We start from the raw sequence: 18,469 nt of genomic DNA, 5'->3' as shown, positions 1-18,469 counted from the left end.
AACATTTGTTCCTACCATTGTTAATAAAGGCATAGTATGGCCACCCCATTCCTCTCGTGCAGTATTATTCCACTGTTTGAGGCAAAAGATGACATACATTCTATAATCAGATCTACAAAAAATGTAAAATCTGTCAGCACTTAGTTGGGAAATATACACATAATTACATGTACACAATTTTAGATGTTTTACTCATATCGTTGGTTGCTATTCCATAGGCACCACTTTTAATTCTAGGTCATAATTGTCATCAACAAGTTCAGGTTTCAGTTTCATTAATATTTCTATAAACTTGTTTTTCTAAGAATAATAACAAAGTGAATGAGAAGCTTTCACTGAAAAAATTTTATATGACATTATATGAGAAAATGCATACTATAAAGTATGCCATTTTTTTCTTTCTCTTTTAGTAACAGAGCTTCCTTTGCTTTCTTTATATTCTTTTTTTTTTCTTCTTTGATTCTTTATCAGGTGGTAGCATCGAGTCCAGTACATACATTGTGATTGTTTTTGGCTCCACAACATAGCAAAACTAATGCAATGCAAACACTATAAGGAAAAAAATGAAATCGCAATCTCCTTTATTATACCCGATGTTAGTTGGCATAAAGTCCTTCAAATGGCTATCCAAATCCCATCTTTTTTGTTGGTGAATTATGGTTCCCTAAAATGAAAAATTTAATACTTATAAGTTATAAGCACCTAATAAAATAAAGGAATTAAATCGTAAGACAAATTGTAAAATCTGGATAAAAATGTATCGCCGCACAACTTGATCCTTTTCTTTTTGCTCATTGACCAAAAGTCATCCAATTAATGTAACAACTTGCATAAAAAATAAAAGTTACATTAAAATTTTACTATAACTTGATCTATTTTAACTAGCATACTTTCTCACCGAACTACTAATCCATTATCTAGAATCTAGACACTTACATTTATATCTTGTCAAATAATACTTCTCAATCTCCACAATTTTCTTGTTAGAGAAAACAAAATTATATCAACCAATCGATTATAAACACATCAACTAGTAAGGTTGAATATCATACTCATATCCTTCATTTGGTTGAATAGACTTTGCACAGTATTGGTAAACTTCTTTCTCTATACATTATCCTCTTTCTTCACATCCTCTTTTTGCCTTCCCTCTATCATTCAAAAAGGGTGAATGAATAGTGCTGATTATTTGTCGTTGTGACCTTCTTAGTGTCATTTTACCCTTAGAATCTTGTTTTCTAATTTTCTTTTCTGCTTCTTTTTCTTGTACACCCGATTCTCCTTCCTCTTCATTTTCATCACCTTCTACTTGTCCATCCTCTTCTTCCTTTTTATCTTCTCTGGATTTCCCTTCCTCTTCATTTTCATCTCCTTCTGCTTGTCCTTCCTCGTCTTTCTTTTGATCTTCCCCAAATCCCCCTTCATCTTCCTTTTCATCTCCTATCAATTCTCCTTCCTCTTCTTTGTCTTCATGTCCCAACTCTTCCTCCTCTTCCTCTTCACTATTGTGGTTTTGAACAACTTCCTCTCCTCTTCTTTTACCTTAAAGCTTGAGGAGTCTTTATGCAATTCCACGTGTAAAGTTCACAAACATCTCTGTATACCTCTTTTATGTCCTACACCATATAAAATATCATATGTTTAAAATTACATAAAACATAAGTTTGCTAATTAACAACCATCATTTTTCCTTTACTGGATCATAAAATGAATTCATTTCTAGAAGCTCTACTGAGAAGCTGTCATGTCCTCGAGAAGGGTGATATAAAATGTCATGATCACTTGCCTTCTCAAGTTGAACTCGTGCTGTCACTCTCTCCTCTATCCAATATTCCAGAGTATCTTCTTGCGATGGCACCTCAATTGGCTCTAATGAAAACATTTGAAAGTAAAAAATTTGTATATTTACATCTATGTCATATAACCCATAGAATTTTGTTCAAAACAATTAACTTATAACAAATTATATCTTAATGCATCCACATACTGCAAGAAGAAATAAGCATCCTCCAATGGTTTTTTTATGCTCATCCTTCTTCTCTCATGCTTTATATTTGGCTACTTCCTTTCTAAGCTCAGATAGTATAAACGATGACCAATCATAACATACATTTCCCAAATTTAATCCAAACATGACCTTCAATAATTTATCACCTATCTTGGAACTCGAACTTGAACACAGAAAATTCTCTAAGTAATAGAGAATGAAAAGAAACTCAAATTTATCATTTTCTTTCTCTAAGAGTATCCTGTCCTTTGTTACATTATAGGATACTCTTTTAAAGTCCTTATTTAAGGATTTTAACTTATTCTTATTCCCATTCATATCAACCATCTCCCCATCATTAGGTAAGCCAAATAAGGCATGAACTGCTTTGCCATTGATGACTTTCCTTTGACCTCTAATTAAAAGGGATGATATAGGAGGATCAAATGCCTTCATCATTTCATTGCATAAATCTCTGGGCAACTTGTGACATTTAGTATTTAAAACTTACCAAAACCTATTCTATTAACCCTATCCCTCAAAGATTTTTGCTTTTTGATATAATCAAAAACTTTCTTCATCTTTGTTGAAAAACACCTTGTCTCAAATGAAATCTGTCCAAGAAAAACAAGTCAGCACCATTACTTGAATTCATCACATTTTTCATGCTTGAGGTTAAAAACAACATACCTCATAAGCTTTTACACCAGTGTTTTCCTCCTTAGCTAGACGCTTATAGTGATCTTGTTCTTCTGATGATAAAATTTTCCATGCTGTAATTGCTTTTGTGTTAAGTTTTTTCAAATCATTTCCTTAGGTTATATACTTGCCACGATACGCCTCTTTAAACTTGCTTAAGCCAGAACAACTTTATTGCCTTAAAGAATTTCCTTTTGTTTTAGCCATTGTCCTGCACACAAAGAATGAGGGTAAAAAACAAACTACTATTGAATATATCTAACGTCACTAGTTGATACACATAATAATACTATTGAATTTACCAAACATCAAATTTGAATTTTCTCCACAGAATTTCTTTATACAAAAGATATAAATGTCTTGCCTCCTATGGAAAATCTTGATTCACATTTCACTCTATTATACCAATTCTAATCAATTTATGTTGCTTAAGAGCAACAACCAAGCATGGCAATTATGCACCACGTACTAAATTCTTCAAAAGTTAGCCATTGTACTAAAAATTAAAAATGATAAGAAACAAGATATTTTAAGTTTATATAAATTCAAGATAAATAGTTATAAAGGGAGAATGTAAACAATAACCCACCCCCACACACACACCAACATATGAAAAAGGGAGAACTTTGGGTTGCTTACAAATGGCCCCTTGAACTTTCAAGGCTGGAATAGATCCCTTAACTTTGATGCTCAAGAAAAGAGGTCCTTCTGTCTAACTCACATTTAACATCATCACCTCATTTGGCACTTTTTATTATCATTTGGCAAGAAGGAATTGTAAAGGAGAAGATCAAGGAAGATGAAATAACTATCAACTTTCCTGGTATTTTGATTAATAATTAATGCTTGCCTGTGCTGAGCTTTTAGATTTTACTTATAGGGTGATACACCACGTGAAAAATGACCTAAGATGGGTAGTCGTACAAAAGAGGTGAAAGGGAAGGATAAGACATTAATGAGCATTGAGGGTGTGGAGCCAATAAATCCTAATGAATTGAGATTGCTTGATTTGGCAGAAAAAGAGAAAGTGTTTAACATTGGTAAGAACAGTAAGAATGAAACTAAAACGTATACACAAAGAATTGCAAGAACTAGTCTTCAGAAAGAAGGACCAACAGTGATTTTTGGTGTTTCTAAACCCGGGAAGAGAAGGAAATTTATGGAAGTTAGCAAACATTATGTTGCGGATAGGAGTGACAAGGTTAATGATGGAAATGATTCAGTTAAACTTGTAAATTTCTTGATGCCTTAAGGTCCAGCTTTTTGAGGATGGAAAAATGGTACCAAGAATGATACAAAGGAGAAATGAAGAGCCAATTCAAAAATGACAGTAAAGATAGAAGGACCTATTTCCTAAAGAGCAGAAGTCTAGAGACCTATTTTCTAGTTTTAAAAGTTCATAGGGCAATTTGTAGGTGAACCAAAGTAAAGGAGTGGGCTGCATTTTCCCTTATCAAATTCTACATATTAAAACATCACTCAACATCCCAAAATAAGCATCTCCTTCCTCAAGTCGTATACATTAGCAAGAAAATTATCAGTTACAAATGTTCATAAACATTAAGGCTTTTACACGAGAAGCATTTTATTTCAAAGGAGAATATCGAATCCCAACAAATGCCAACTACTAAAATTGAGCCAATTCTATTTACACGAGAAGCATTCCGTTTCAAAGGAACCCAAAACTTTACACTAGGAACATGAGCAAGATCTATTTTCCATTGCAATTTTCAGCCCAAAAAATTACTAATTTCTAGCAGAAACAAACAATCCAACAGCATCAGTCCAACTTCAGCTTTTTAAGCTGACATTTCTCACAGGCAAAGTTCTTCTTATACTTGCTAAAATTGAAAACCACAACATGTTACAAGTTTTAGACTTTATAGATGAAAATTCTCACCTTTCTAGTTGTGCGAAGTACAGGAGAGCTCAAATCCGAGCAATGGCAATTGGAGCTTTGACAGAGAATGCAACAGAACAACACAAAGGGTGCGACACAAATGAGACCAATACTAGAAAAGACCTCTCACCAACGATTGCACAATCCTGGAGCTAATATGGAGAACTTGACAAACGACAAAGAACACGAACGAGGTAGGACAAGAAGCAGCTCGAGGGAGACGCTAAAACAAAGCAAATAGGGCTCTGGTGTGTGCAAGTATATTTGTTTTTTCTCTCAAGGGCATTTTTGACAATTTACATTGTTTTTAATCCCAAATAAGACCATGGTCCTTAATTGAGATTTCTATATTCAAGGTCCCCAATTGGGATTAATGTTCTAAACCGGTCCTTAATTGTCATTTTTCCATTTTTATTTTTGGTAAATGAGCAAATTACTCATTGAACTCTAAGTCCAGTAGCACCATTGACTCTGAACTAATTTATTATACAAATGATTCTTTCAATTCTTGAAAATGATGTAATATGGCTCTTGCTGTTAACAAAAGTTAATTTTGACCATTAATTGATTACAAAATGAAAGAAAAGGAACTAAAAAATTACTAAAAAGGCCCAAAAAAAGTTCAGTCATTGTCTATAATTTTTTGTCCTTTGTTGTAATTTTGTCCATTTTCATAATTTTTGATGTCTTTTTCTATCATTCTCTAATCAACTAATGATCAAAATTAATTTTTGTTAACAATTGGGGCCAAATTGCATGATTTTCAAAAGTTAAGGTGATGATTTACACAATAAATTAACACGTTTTGGGCTTATAGTATTACTATATCTAAAGTTTAGAAGATAATTTGCTTATTTACCCTTTTTTTTGTTAGTTATAAGTGTTTAAGACTGATTAAAATTCTGGTAAAAAAAATAGACTGATTAATGTTAAACTTGACGTATCACACATTAATTTCACCAAGAAAACAAACTAGGGGCTTGTCTGGTTTTGTTCCTTTTTAGTTTTTTAAAAATTATTTTGTAAACCAATTTTTTAAAATTATTTTTTAAATTAAACAAAATAAAATAAAAATCTGTGTAATTATATTAATTTAAAAAAATTTAGGGCAGAAAAATGGTCGATATGAATGGTCTTCGGTGGCTATTGGTTAATTGATGATGATGGCCTATTGTGTTTAATCATAAATAAAGATAATTTACAATAGTCAAATATAATTTAAAAATTTCAAAAAGAAAAAAACAGCTTTAAGTTGTTATTATTTTTAAAAAATAAAAAAATTGAAAACATTTAAATCTAAGACGCTTATCTGAACAAATTTTTTATTGTTAAAAATAAAAAATATTTTTTAAAAACACAAATCAAATATATCCCATTATGTAGTTTTTTTTTTTTGACCGAGGACTTGTAATGTAGATAACAAAGCTTCAATATATTTAAAAACCCTGGTCAATTTTTTTTTATGTACTCTGTTTCATTTGATTAGTAATGTTTTTCAGTTCCCATTCAAAAAATACAAAGCCTCCAATTTGAGTATTAGGAATGCAAATAATAATATTAACGAGGACGACCGCGTCAACAGTTATCCACAAGTTATTTTTTGGGAGCACATTCAGTGCTCATCACCCTCTTGAACCAATCTAAACCATCCAAATTTAACTGCTTTTTTTAATTTTTTTAAAATAAAAATTTATAAAATTTTAAATAAATATATTTTATTATTAATATGTACTATTCATATTTAATCAGATAAATCTAAATTTATTAATTTTTTATAATCTTTATAAATTGATGATACAGATTTATTCTGAATTGTTTTGAATTTGATAGTATAACAAGTTAAAAATTTTGAATCTGAACAGTACAAACTAAATTGGTATGATCAATTTATAAAAATTACAAAAGATTAATATTAAATTTGAACTCATCTGATTAAATGTAAATGGTACATACTAATAATAAATATATTTATTTATAAATTTATAAATTTTTATTTTAAAAAAATAGTTTAATCTGGACTGTCCAGATTAAATTAATCTGGACGGTCCAGATTCTTCAGGGTCACCCCTGATGAGCACCTACTGTGCTCCGTTATATTTTAATATGTATTGGTTGTAAATAAGCTAAAAAAGCATGGTGTACAGTATAACGATACATAAAACAAGAAAAAGAAAATCGCTTCACTATAATATGAGTTGCATTTACAACCCAAAATATATACATACGTGCGTGTGTTTGTGTGAGTTACATTTAAAACTTAAATGCTTCGTTATACACTATGAGTTACATTTAAAACTTAAATGCTTCATTATAACAATTAAAATTTTTAAATTTATAATTGTTTAAATTGATATTTTTTATTCTTTTTTGGAAAAAAAAATTATCGATAATTTAACTATCATTTGTTTATTATTTTGTGAGAAAATATAATTATTGATCCCTAAAATTTTAATGTATTTTAATATAGATCTCTATACCTTTTTTCATTTTTCTAGATTCCTCTAGTTTTTCTCACCACAACATTAGTCTCTTTATTCTTTTAAATATGTTTAAAGGGATGATGTTATGGCACTAATAATATTAAATATGTTGACTTGTCACTTAGAGGCGGTAACCCAAATAAACACAAAAAGATTGAGGGCTCGGTTCAGTAAAATATTTTTTTTTAATATTTGGGCATATTTGAGCCAACTAAAAAAAATTTGAGTAGCCCAATCAAGTTCAGGTTTGGCCGGACAACAACAAGTATTATCTCATTGGCTTGAATACTTGAAGAAAAATTACTTTTTTAAAAACATATTAAACATTAATTAATCATTTAAGACCATATAGTTGAGTACATTATTATAAATGTTTTTAAAAAAATTAAAATTTTTTATATTTTCATTATTTTTAGTATATAAAATATCTCAAAAATATTCAAAATATACTTCTTTTATAAATAAAAAATTTAGATAAGTTAAGTTTCAAAAGCTTACTGGGATTAGAGCATGCCTCCATACTCAATTGAGTCTGGCCTGCCTGACTTATTAACTCTACCGTCACCAATGATTGTCAACGAGGATGTTAAAAAGAAAAAAAGCACATACAACAAAAGAAAAAATAACAAATAATTGTGTTTTCCAAATAACAAATAAATTCTTCAGACGCAAAGACGAACTTGGGAGAAGACTTGGTGACGATAGCTAGGGCAGCAGAGATCGCCGGCTAAGTGGGGGAGCCATTAATCGCAAGTTAGCGTCCATTATTTAGTTTTCATGAGTGAAAGCTTGTATGGTTAACACGTCACCTTCCTCTTCTCATGTGGGCATGGATACTCTCCTCTTTCTTTTCATCATCTTTCTCCTTTTTTCCCCCTTTTTCTAGTCACATTACGTCTTAGACGGTTTAAATGTGATTTATTATAAAATTATTATTAAAATATTAAATTATAAAAAATATAAATAATAAATTGAAATTGCTAAAATTTAATGAGAACAATTAAAAAATACAATAAAAGTAAAATGAAATGAAATATTTTGGAGGAGATTAAATCTAAATCAGCCAATGGTTAAAAATTAATTAAGAAGATGATGGAAAGGAAAATGAGAGAATCCTCTCTGCTGCTTCTGGACTGGGAGAGATCTCTAATTTTGTTGAGGAAAAAAAAATGAATCCACCTCTTCTTTGCCATTCAAGCCTCTCTCTGTTTTTTTTGTTTTTTTCCAATCTGATAAAAACATGTCGCCTCTCGAGATTTTAACAACATCCTCATTAGCACCATTAATGACAAGTCAACATATTTAACACCACTAATGCCACATCATTGTCCCTCCAAGCATGTTTAAAAATAAAGAGACTAGGAGGATATCCAACAGGGAATATGAGCCCTCGTCATCTAGCTTCCTCACGACCATACAAATAAAGGGACTAATACTATGAAAAGGAAAAACTAGGGGCACTTTGAATAACAAAAAAAATTATAACGACCTATAACAAAACACGTTAAGATTATTGGGATCAATAATTATGTTTTTCCATACTTTAGACATACTTGTCATTCTCTCTTAAATAATGTTTGTACCTCTTTTTAACCCCATATTTTTTCAGTTAAATAAAATCAATTTTCTATAAATGGGTCTCCATGCATTACATAGAATTTAATTACATAGAATTTAAAGAATCGCCAAATTTGGATTGGGTGAGATCAAATCACACCCAGTAATTTTCCCCACTAATTCAGATTAAGTTGTTCCATATATAAGACTAGAATTTGAGATCTTGCTCACGGATACAAATCTCAAACTAATTGGACCAATTGTTATGGCTGACTTACCAATATTGCATGTATATTGATACTAATATTAAAAATTAAAAATATCATATATGCATGAAGCTGTTGAGACACAACAACTACCCTCCGTTTAAAAATATAAAGCATTTTTAATAGAATCACACCCCCAATAAAGTAGTTACTTACTTTCAAACTCACACTATCTTTTCATATTTACCCTTATTAAATGCCCTACAATAAATATAAAGTTACTAGGGGTGCTTTTGAAAAAAAGGTAATGATTTCACTTTGAAAAACTAAAAATGCCTTACATTTTAACATCCAACTTCTCAAAAAATGCCTTATATTTTTGAACAGAGGGAGTACAATTTAAAATATATTGAATGCATTAGTTGTAACATAATGTGTCAAATGTATGACTAGAAATCTTAATGATACTTTGAAATAAGGTACTAAAAATTAGATTGATCATGGAACAAATCGAAATAGTGATTCAAGAGTTAGTAGTCTAACTAAGGTCAAATCAATTATGATTAAAATAATATAATTTAATTAAAATATATAAAATTATTCATATTCGTCTATGAAAAAAAAAGTAATATTTAAATAAAAAAAGTCATTAACTCTTAAGTAAATGGAATATTCATCCATAAAATCTTATACATATCCTATACAAATATTAATTAAAAATTTCTGAAAACTAAAACACAATAGCATAAAAATATTAAGGGATTCAGATTTAATTTAGGGTTGATCACAATTTAGAAGGGGGAAGGAAGAAAAGAAAAGAAAAGAAAAAATAATAATAATAAAATCCAGCCCAGGTCAACTCACTGAGCTCGCTGGTTGACCAAGTTTTCTCGAGTTGAAACTTAGTCTTTTAAAATAATACTCGTGAGTTCAAACAAACTTTCTTCCTGATCATGACAAGACTTCGAAAAAGCCACGCCCTCTTTCATTATTCTACTAATAGAGATCAACATCAATTACATTACTTATCAAATTCACAGGAACTATTAAAAGGTCTTTCTTTTATGCTTCCACCGGTACAAATAACTTGCTAAAACACTCTCTAATAATATGTAATTGCAAAAGTAAGGGTTAAAGTAAAGAACTATAATTACACCCAGAAAAAAGACCCCAAATGCTCCAGCAAAAGTCCACAAGAAGATATTTTGGAAGTCCTCATCTTCTGAATGATGAGGTTGCTTGTTTCCCCTTAATAGTTTGTCAATAGACGAGCAATTTTTCTGTAGAGGTGGGCCACAAAGAAAAGGGTTCCCTTCATAACTATTTGGTTCAAAAGTTGAAAATTGATTTTTCATGTCAGGTATCCTTCCAGATAGATTATTATGAGCCACAGAAAAGATAGACAAGAAGTAAAGTTGCGTTAATTGTGCAGGAATGTGGCCTGTTGATTTGTTGTGTGAAAGATCTAGGCTTTCTATTTGCTTAAGGTTGGAAAATGAAACTGGAATGGGTCCTTTCAAATCATTCTTTGACAGATTTAAAGTGTGGATAGTGCTTAAATATCCAATTTGTGAAGGGATTTCACCTGTCAATTGATTTCCTGAGAGATCCAGTCCTGACATGAAATTCAAAATATTTCCTTTGTAAGATTCATGCCTGCTTTTGGTTGTAAAATCGACTTCTTGATCTCTAGACAATGTAATAATTTCCTTGCTTTCACTTAAACTAACTTTATAAGGTGGAGCGTTCAATGTATATCTTAAGCCTCTTGTCGTCCAGGACACATTAAAATTTCCTATATTGGTTTCTCTAGGTGCATTCTTCTTTCCAAATGCGACGTTATTCAAGCAATAGGGTATCCTTCCAGAAAGCTTATTTTGAGAAAGATCAAGTATGTTTATCTTCTTGAGCTCACATAAATCAATAGGAATAGAACCATTAAATTTGTTTTCTTTTAAGATGAGGACCCTTAAATTCAAAAGCAAGCTAAACAATCTTGGAACTTGACCTGAAAAATTGTTGTTCGTGAAGTCCAAGGTCAATAAGGAGGAGTTGGCCAAAGTAGAAGGTATAGGTCCTGTGAATTGGTTGCTTTGCAAATGCAAATACTTCAACAACGGCATATTGAGACAACTTGGCAAAGAGCCATTGAATTTATTTTTAGAAAGCTCTAGATAAGTCAGTCTAGTTAAGTTGCAAAAGCTTTTTGGTAGTGAACCTGTGAAAGAATTCTTGGACAAAATGAGGTAACTCATATGTTGAAAATTTCCAATCCAACTAGGTATTTCACCTGATAGTTGGTTGGCGCTTAAATCCAACATTCTCAATTCAGTACTATTTATAATCCCAGTTGGAACAAACCTCAACTCAGTGCTAGCACGACCGAATTCTTGGGGCAAGTAACCCGATAAATTATTGTGTGACAAGTCAAGATCATTCAATTGTGTCATTTCACCTATTGAAGCTGGGAAGCTACCTCGCAGTGAACATGAAGACATGTCCAGAGAAATCAAGTTGGGAAAAAAGGAGCCAATGTGAGAAGGCACTTCATCTTCAATGGGATTTGAGGAAACATTGAAAAATTGCATTTGAAGCAATTTTGAGGTGGAATTGAGCTCAAATGGACCAGTGAACAAATTGTTGGCCAGACTGAAATAATTTAATTCTGTGTTATTTGTCAAAAGCCAAGATGGGAAAATTCCTGTCATGCTTAAGTGGCTAAGTTGTAGACTTAGCAAGTCATATTGATGAAGAAGAAAGGTAGGCATTTTGTTGTTGTTTGCTACCAGAGTGCAGTTGTGGATGCGTAAAACCCTCAATTGGAAGGAAGGGATAAATGGGGGATTCTCAGTTTCAAGCTTGAGATTTGCATTATAGCATTCCATACGAAAGATTTGGAGGTTGGAGTGGTTGGCAAGCAAAGAGAGTGAGAATGAGCCATTGAAATTGTCGTCAGACAGAGAAAATAAGACTAGGGATCTTAAAGCCTGAAATAGCGAGGAAGGAAAGGTTCCTTCAAAACCATTATTTCGAAGAGCAAGTATATGTAGAGACGTCAAATTGCCGATGCATGCAGGAAGTTGCCCCTCAAATTTATTGGAGTTAAGATCCAATGCTGCAAGATTCTTCATATCGCACAAGCCTCCTGTAATATCCAATTTTTATTTGTTAAACTTATTTAATCAGTTCTGCAGTAAAATGAAATTATAAAACTTGAACTAATAGCTTAAAGGTTTAAACTTTGAGCTCAATTCATTTTTTTAAGAAATGAGAGTCCATGTTTAACAAATGAATTTTAATTAACAGTTGGGTCCCAAAAAACAAAGCCGTCAGACCATAAGCCCAAATATGCATATGATGAACTAACAGAATATATTTGAAAGCAGGAGAATCATGTTCTAAAACGTAAATAAATAATTAAGAATGCATGGAGAAAAACAAGGAAAGTGATGAAATTTGCAATTTGATAGTATTGTAATTTAGCCTATGTATGAAAATGGAACCGACACTAGATGTGCCAATACAGCTCGATTTTATTATTCTTTTTTAATCCTTATTGCCAAGGTTGTGTGTATTATTGACCACGTTTTAAACTAAAATTTTCATCAACAAGAATGTGATAGATTGTAAATAAATTTTTGGATAAGGAACATTTCTGCCCTCAAAACTTTTCTTGTAAAATATCCAGGTGTCCTGAAGTTGATTTAGTCATTTTTATCCCTAATCGTCTGAATTCACTTGCCTTGATAACATTAACGCACCTTAAAGGTTGTGTTTTCCGTTTTGCAGGCCCCTCACCATTTTGCACCAGTGGCTGACAACTTATTCCCCTCTCACTCTCCCTCCTTCTTCCTCTCCCCTCTCTCCTCCCCACTTTCTCATCTCGCCCTCTCTCTTCTGTAAATATCACTGATAACTTCCCTTCTCTCTTCTCATCGTCCTCTCTCTCCTCTACTAAATATCCTGCCCGAAAATGCACCGAAGCATAGGCATTTCGGCCATGCACATGCAAGTGATGACGAAGAACAAGGTGAGAGAGAGAACCTGAAACGAAGCATAGACCATGCGGCATGAAACGAAGCACGCCACCAGGAGAATCAAACAAGTATAAAGAGTGAGCGCCTATTCATAGGGGAGCATATGAAGATTGAGACCCAGAAAAAAGGATTAAGCTTGAGAATCGAGCAATAGAGCAGGGATATAGAGTAAGATGGCGCTGGCCCGAAAAAGAGGTTTAGAGAAGCGAGTGATGGAACGAATGCGACATAGAGTGGGCGTACTGACTCACAGTGTTCATGTTATAGAGAGTACAATAGAAAGCAGCGTGGTGTGCGCTAATCTTAACTGTGTGGACTAGGCAAAGCCACGAGAGGAGGCTTGAATTCACACACAGAGACACATCACATAGGGTGGATACAACGTAGAGAACCTGTAATAAATACACCATACCAGAATTCAATTAACCAAATTTGCGTCCCCATAGAGTTTGCGGGCGAAGGAGTCAACGGCGATAAAGGAGCACCATGTGTCGGTCTGGATGGTGAGGGGGCGGAGGGAGATGGAAGAAACGTCGTGTAGGATGGAATGTGTGGTGCAGTCGACTTTCAGAGCCATTTCACGATGGTTGAAGCCGCAACGACTGTTTGGTAGAGAGATGTTGGAGGGGCCAAAGTTGGTCCGGTCGAATATGACCATCTTGTTGATGCTTCGGTGCATTTTTTTCGTAGGGTCATTTTTATTTATCTGTGGGGGGGGGGTGGGAGAGAGAGGATGATGAGGAGAGAGAGGACGATGACAAATTGGGGAGGAGAGAGAGGGGAGAGTGAGAGGAAAAGATGAGGTGTTAGCCACTTGTGCAAAATAGTGGGGCCCACAGAAGGAGAAAACGGAAACATTGACTCATTGAGGTGCATTTATGTTGAAAACTTGAAATGAATAGGCTAGGTGATTTCAAACGTTTAGGTATAAAAATATCTCAAAATTATTCAGTTCAGGGTAATGAAAAGTTCAACAAAAATGACGTTCTAATTTCATTTCTATGTAATCTAATCTTAATGGTGGAACACTCAATTAATGGATTATTTTTACTGCAGATGGTATAAATTTATGCGTACCTCGTTGTGGTAGTGAGCCATTCAAGTTATTATCTTCTAAAAACAAATCAGCGAGGGAAGTAAGAGACGTTATAGATTCTGGAAGAGTGCCCTCCAAGGAATTCGAAGAAAGGTCCAGCATCTTCAAATTGCGTGAATGAGAAAGATCTGTCAAATGCCATAATGAAAATGTACAATAAGCAAGTTGCTCCTTTAATTAGAAGCTTTTGAATGGATCATTTATGTGAATAAAATGCCCTATAACCTTAATGAATAGTGCTACTTCCATTACCTATTGTTTTATATTTTTGTCAAAAGTTTTTTATCATTTATCTCTTTAGTCAGTTTCCATCATAAATTAAGTAAAACCTTACGTCAACTTACATTTAACTCTTAAGTATTCTAAAAAATCCTTAAAAGTTTGACTGATCTTTCAATTCTTTGAATAAAGAAACACGGCAAATCCATGAGTTTATTAGTATCAATTAACTTCTGGACGAAATCAAGGGAAAATATAAGAAAAGCGTTTTAAGGATCTGATAGAGAAAAGTTCTGCTGTCTTTATATTTCTTGTGATATATCTTTTTTTTTAAGAATCTCTATAACCCATCTCTGTCGAAATAGAAATAAATTTGATGCATGATTCCGTAATAAAAAGATGCCATTTAAAAGGAAGATAAAAACCAATCACCAAAAGATGGGGCTTCCTTGAGCTCATTAACTGAGAAAGACAAATCTTCCAAATTGTCGAGCCTAATATCCCCAAACAGCCCTGCTCCACAAACAACATGCATGTGATCAATTACTTTACTGAATATTTACTGCAAGGATCGATTAAAAATGACATGTAAATCTCGTGAACTAGATCCTCTGGTTAAATACATGTGGGTGAATGATAAAATAGTTGAAGGAAAGAGTGAACCTGACAAGTAATTCCCAGACAAATCTAAAATTTGAAGTTGGTGGAAAGGAAGGAAATAAGAAACATTAAGTGACCATTTGATGTGTCCCAACTCTTCAGCTCTGGTGCCACTCAGATCAAGCTCTATCACTCTGTGAGTAGAGTTGTCACAGTGAACACGCTCCCAAGTGCAGCAATCAGAATGATTGGTAACGTTATTCCAAGAAGGAAGAGAAGATCCATGTGGGTGATTGAAGGCTTCTTTCAGCTTCACAAGAGCTTCTCTCTCTTCTTCCAAGCACCCCTCTCCTCCTCCATTAAATCCTAATAATATCATTATCACTACTACCACCACCCACCACCCACCACGCTTGTTCTCTCACTAAATATCCCATTTTTCAGTATATATGCTTCGTTATTTGTGTGTGTCTTCAATTGCGTTCTTGTTCATCTATTTATAACGGCGATGAGGAAATTTCATTTTTGCTATTCCAAAATATCTTATTCGTGGAGAAAAGGTAGATGATAATCGTTTGTCTGTTCTATATTACATCGGACGGTCTGGAATGGTCACACAGAAATTTTTTGTATCCAGACTCATATTCTTGGAGTAATTAACACGATGAAAATTAATTTTGGAGGATTTGTCCACCTTAGCCGTAATTTCGATTTTCCGTAAGTTCTTAAATGTTTATCTTTTTGAACCAATCAGGAAAAATACTTAAAATATGAAAATGCCAACATATGCTGGTCCAAAACTTTTAGTAGACCGAATTGTAGTCACTTAAACACAAAATCTTTTATATTTAAGTCTGTGTAAGTATGGAAAACATTTTTCGAAGATTTGCTCCTATTTAGACTCAATAAAGTTCGAATATGGTATAGTATTATTGAATATTAGATAGATATATAAAAAATACATAAAATAAGATGGCCTTTGAAAATAAATAAAATATAATAAAAAAAGAGAGTATAATACAGTGACCTTCTTTCCATTTTGCTAAAATTACAGAGATCTCCTCTTTAGTTTTAAAACCTACACTTTAATCCAATATTTAACCTCAATAGGAATATTCTGTTAAAAACTCTAAAATACTTAATTTTTTATTTATAATTATGTTAAAAACTTTAAAATTATTAATTTTCCCTAATCGTCTAATTGTCTACTCTCTCTCCAAATTTAAAAAAATTTAAATAATTAATTATATCAATATTTAAATAAATAATTTAAAATTTTTATGTTAAAATCATTGAAATTTAAATACAAATAAATGTAAATTATATTGAGTAATTTATTATATTAAATTCTTATTTCATAAATGTATTTAATTGTGTGTTTGAATATTATTTTAACCAATTTATGGATTTAATTTTTTTATAAAATTACTAAAGAAATACATTTACATAACTAAAAAATTAAAATATAAATAAAAAATTAAAAAAATATTAGCATTAAGTTTTTGGGTAATTTTATGATTTTTAAATAATATTTATCTTTAAATAAAGATATGTTAATTCAACATATGTGACTTGACATTCAACTAATGATTGAATAAATGAGAATAAAATCTTAAAAATAAAGAAAACGTTTGTATTTTGTTACTACTCATACTAGAGAAGATACATATAAGTTTTCAAAATAAAAGAGAAATATATGTAATTAAGATAAAATAGAGGCATTAAAGTATTTTACTATAATAAAAATGAAAGAAAACATATGAAACTAAGAGATCAACATAGCTTGAAAAATGGCGTGAAGATAAGGCGCTTGTTTTCTATTTTTAAAAATAAAAAAAATTTATTAGTTAAGTGTTTTGAATTTAAATGTTTACATAACTATTCCCTCTCTTCAAAAATATAAGATATTTTTAATTAAATATTACTTTTAATAAAATAATTACCTACTTACAACTAACCCTATCATTTTATATTTACCCTTATGAAACACCTTATACAATAAATATAAATTTATTATCAATAAAGGCACTTTAAACAAAGTAATGATTATACCTCGAAAGATTAAAAATACTTTATATTTTTTAATATCCAACTTTTTAAAAAATACTTTATATTTTCGAACGGAGGAAATATTTATTTTCTTTTTTGTTAAAGCTCAATCCATTTAACTATTGTAAATTATATTTAGCTAGAATAAACTACTATAGGCCATCATTATTAACCACTGAAAATTAGTATAATCAAACAGATTTTCATTTTCTTTATTTGGAAAAGTAATTTTTACAAATTTATTTACATAATAGTTTTGGGGGGGAAAAAAGAAGTGATCAAATCCAGACAAGCCTTAAATATTCCTTACCCGAAGGACACGATTCTGTTGGACTTGACCTATTCATGATCTTGACAGTTGATAAAAATGTTCTCCGCACAAGTTTCACTTTATTAATTTCTCATCAATGCTATTCAAAATCAGCGCAAGTGCTTTTGACTTATCAACACGATCAACGACTTTATAGTAGACGAGACAATGATGCCAGAAGTAAACTACACGTCTAAAGTCTTCCATGCGTTTGCCTATAAATTTTATGTTATGATTTAGTCCCTTATAAAATTGGAAAGATACAGATAGGATTAGTATGGCTCCTGCATAAAGATGACACGCACAAAGCCATAAATATTATGGTTAATTAAGATAATAACTAGTTGCATTAATATTAAACTAAATCAAATTTTCATTGAACTTGATGTCCTGTTTGTGCTTTGGTTTACATCAAACCTAAATGAGTGGCCCAAATCTAGGCTAGAGTGTTTAAAGCTCATTGGAAGAACAAAAACTAGTCCATTCTGCTCGCAACGTAAGAAAGCAACAAAGATCAGGCACAGCTCCTAAAAAATAAAGACGAATCTTTGATGTGCTCACCCAAAACAGCAACCTTATTTCTTCATCTTCAATCCTTTGAGCCATGCTTGAGATACTTATGTCATTTGCAGATCTATTCTTCGGTCAACTCCAAATCCTCCTCGAATAAAAAACATGTTTAAGATTTATTAATTTAATGTTTTATAATTTCTTAAATAATACTTAATTTTATACAGACTATTTTTAAAAAAATTAATTTAAATTTTATTATTTTTTACTATTTTTAAAAAAATTAATTTAAATTTTATTATTTTTTTCTTAAGAAGATCAAATTAGACTATTTTTTAAATAATTATTAGTTTTAAAAAATTGATTTATTTTAGATTTTTTAAGTCTACCTTTTGAAAAAATGTAATTTAAAGTTTATGATTCTTTTTCTTAAAATATCAAATGGATTACAAAAATATACTTCTTCCATCCCAAATTATAAGATACTTTTAGACAAAATCTTACATATCAATAAAACTCATTAAATACACTTTACAACCTTACTTTTTCAAGATAAAAATATAAAGTTTCAAAAATACCCTTCATTTAATACTCTATTGATGAAAGAATATTGAAGAAAGAGAATATATGAAAAGGGTAATATTGAAAAAGAATTATTAATGAAACCTTATTTTTATAAAAGTGTTTTATATTTTGGGACATTGAATTTTTTTAAAAAGTTTCCTATAATTTGAAATGGAGGGAGTATATTATAAAATTCATATCTTTTTGTTGTCATTATATGTCTAAGTTAACATTTCAATCAAATCACCTAAATAA

The 18,469-nt window shown here is 31.4% G+C and overlaps 1 protein-coding gene and 1 non-coding gene across 2 annotated transcripts; one reads left to right on the top strand and one right to left on the bottom strand.

The window, feature by feature from the left end:
• Positions 1-1,114: 1,114 nt before the first annotated feature.
• Positions 1,115-15,160, bottom strand: LOC129295776 (receptor-like protein 9b). Its single transcript, XM_054934339.1, has 6 exons — positions 14,845-15,160; positions 14,614-14,694; positions 13,944-14,090; positions 9,999-11,974; positions 2,499-2,601; positions 1,115-1,542 (listed from the first exon to the last, which is right to left on the bottom strand). Exons 1-6 carry the CDS (start codon positions 15,158-15,160, stop codon positions 1,115-1,117), a joined length of 3,051 nt encoding a protein of 1,016 aa, XP_054790314.1.
• A 2,203-nt stretch (positions 15,161-17,363) lies between these two features.
• Positions 17,364-17,470, top strand: LOC129295778 (U6 spliceosomal RNA). The gene has a single exon (XR_008589643.1). It is a non-coding gene; the product is annotated as a U6 spliceosomal RNA (small nuclear RNA).
• The last annotated feature ends 999 nt before the right edge of the window (positions 17,471-18,469 follow it).

Source organism: Prosopis cineraria, unplaced genomic scaffold (assembly GCF_029017545.1).
Source record: "Prosopis cineraria cultivar Desert tree isolate PC_DT_omini unplaced genomic scaffold, ASM2901754v1 PC185, whole genome shotgun sequence".
Lineage (NCBI taxonomy): Eukaryota > Viridiplantae > Streptophyta > Magnoliopsida > Fabales > Fabaceae > Prosopis > Prosopis cineraria.
This window is presented reverse-complemented; position numbering and strand designations above follow the sequence as displayed.

What these genes read in the sequence shown, in the direction of transcription:
- LOC129295776 (XM_054934339.1), bottom strand. Translation starts at nt 15,160, where the DNA reads ATGATATTATTAGGATTTAATGGAGGAGGAGAGGGGTGCTTGGAAGAA. An exon ending in TGGCTCACTACCACAACGAG is followed by an intron (nt 11,975 to 13,943) that starts GTACGCATAAAT and finishes TGGATATTACAG; the next exon opens with GAGGCTTGTGCGATATGAAG. An exon ending in GGTTAATAGAATAGGTTTTG is followed by an intron (nt 1,543 to 2,498) that starts GTAAGTTTTAAA and finishes TCAAGCTTTAAG; the next exon opens with GTAAAAGAAGAGGAGAGGAA.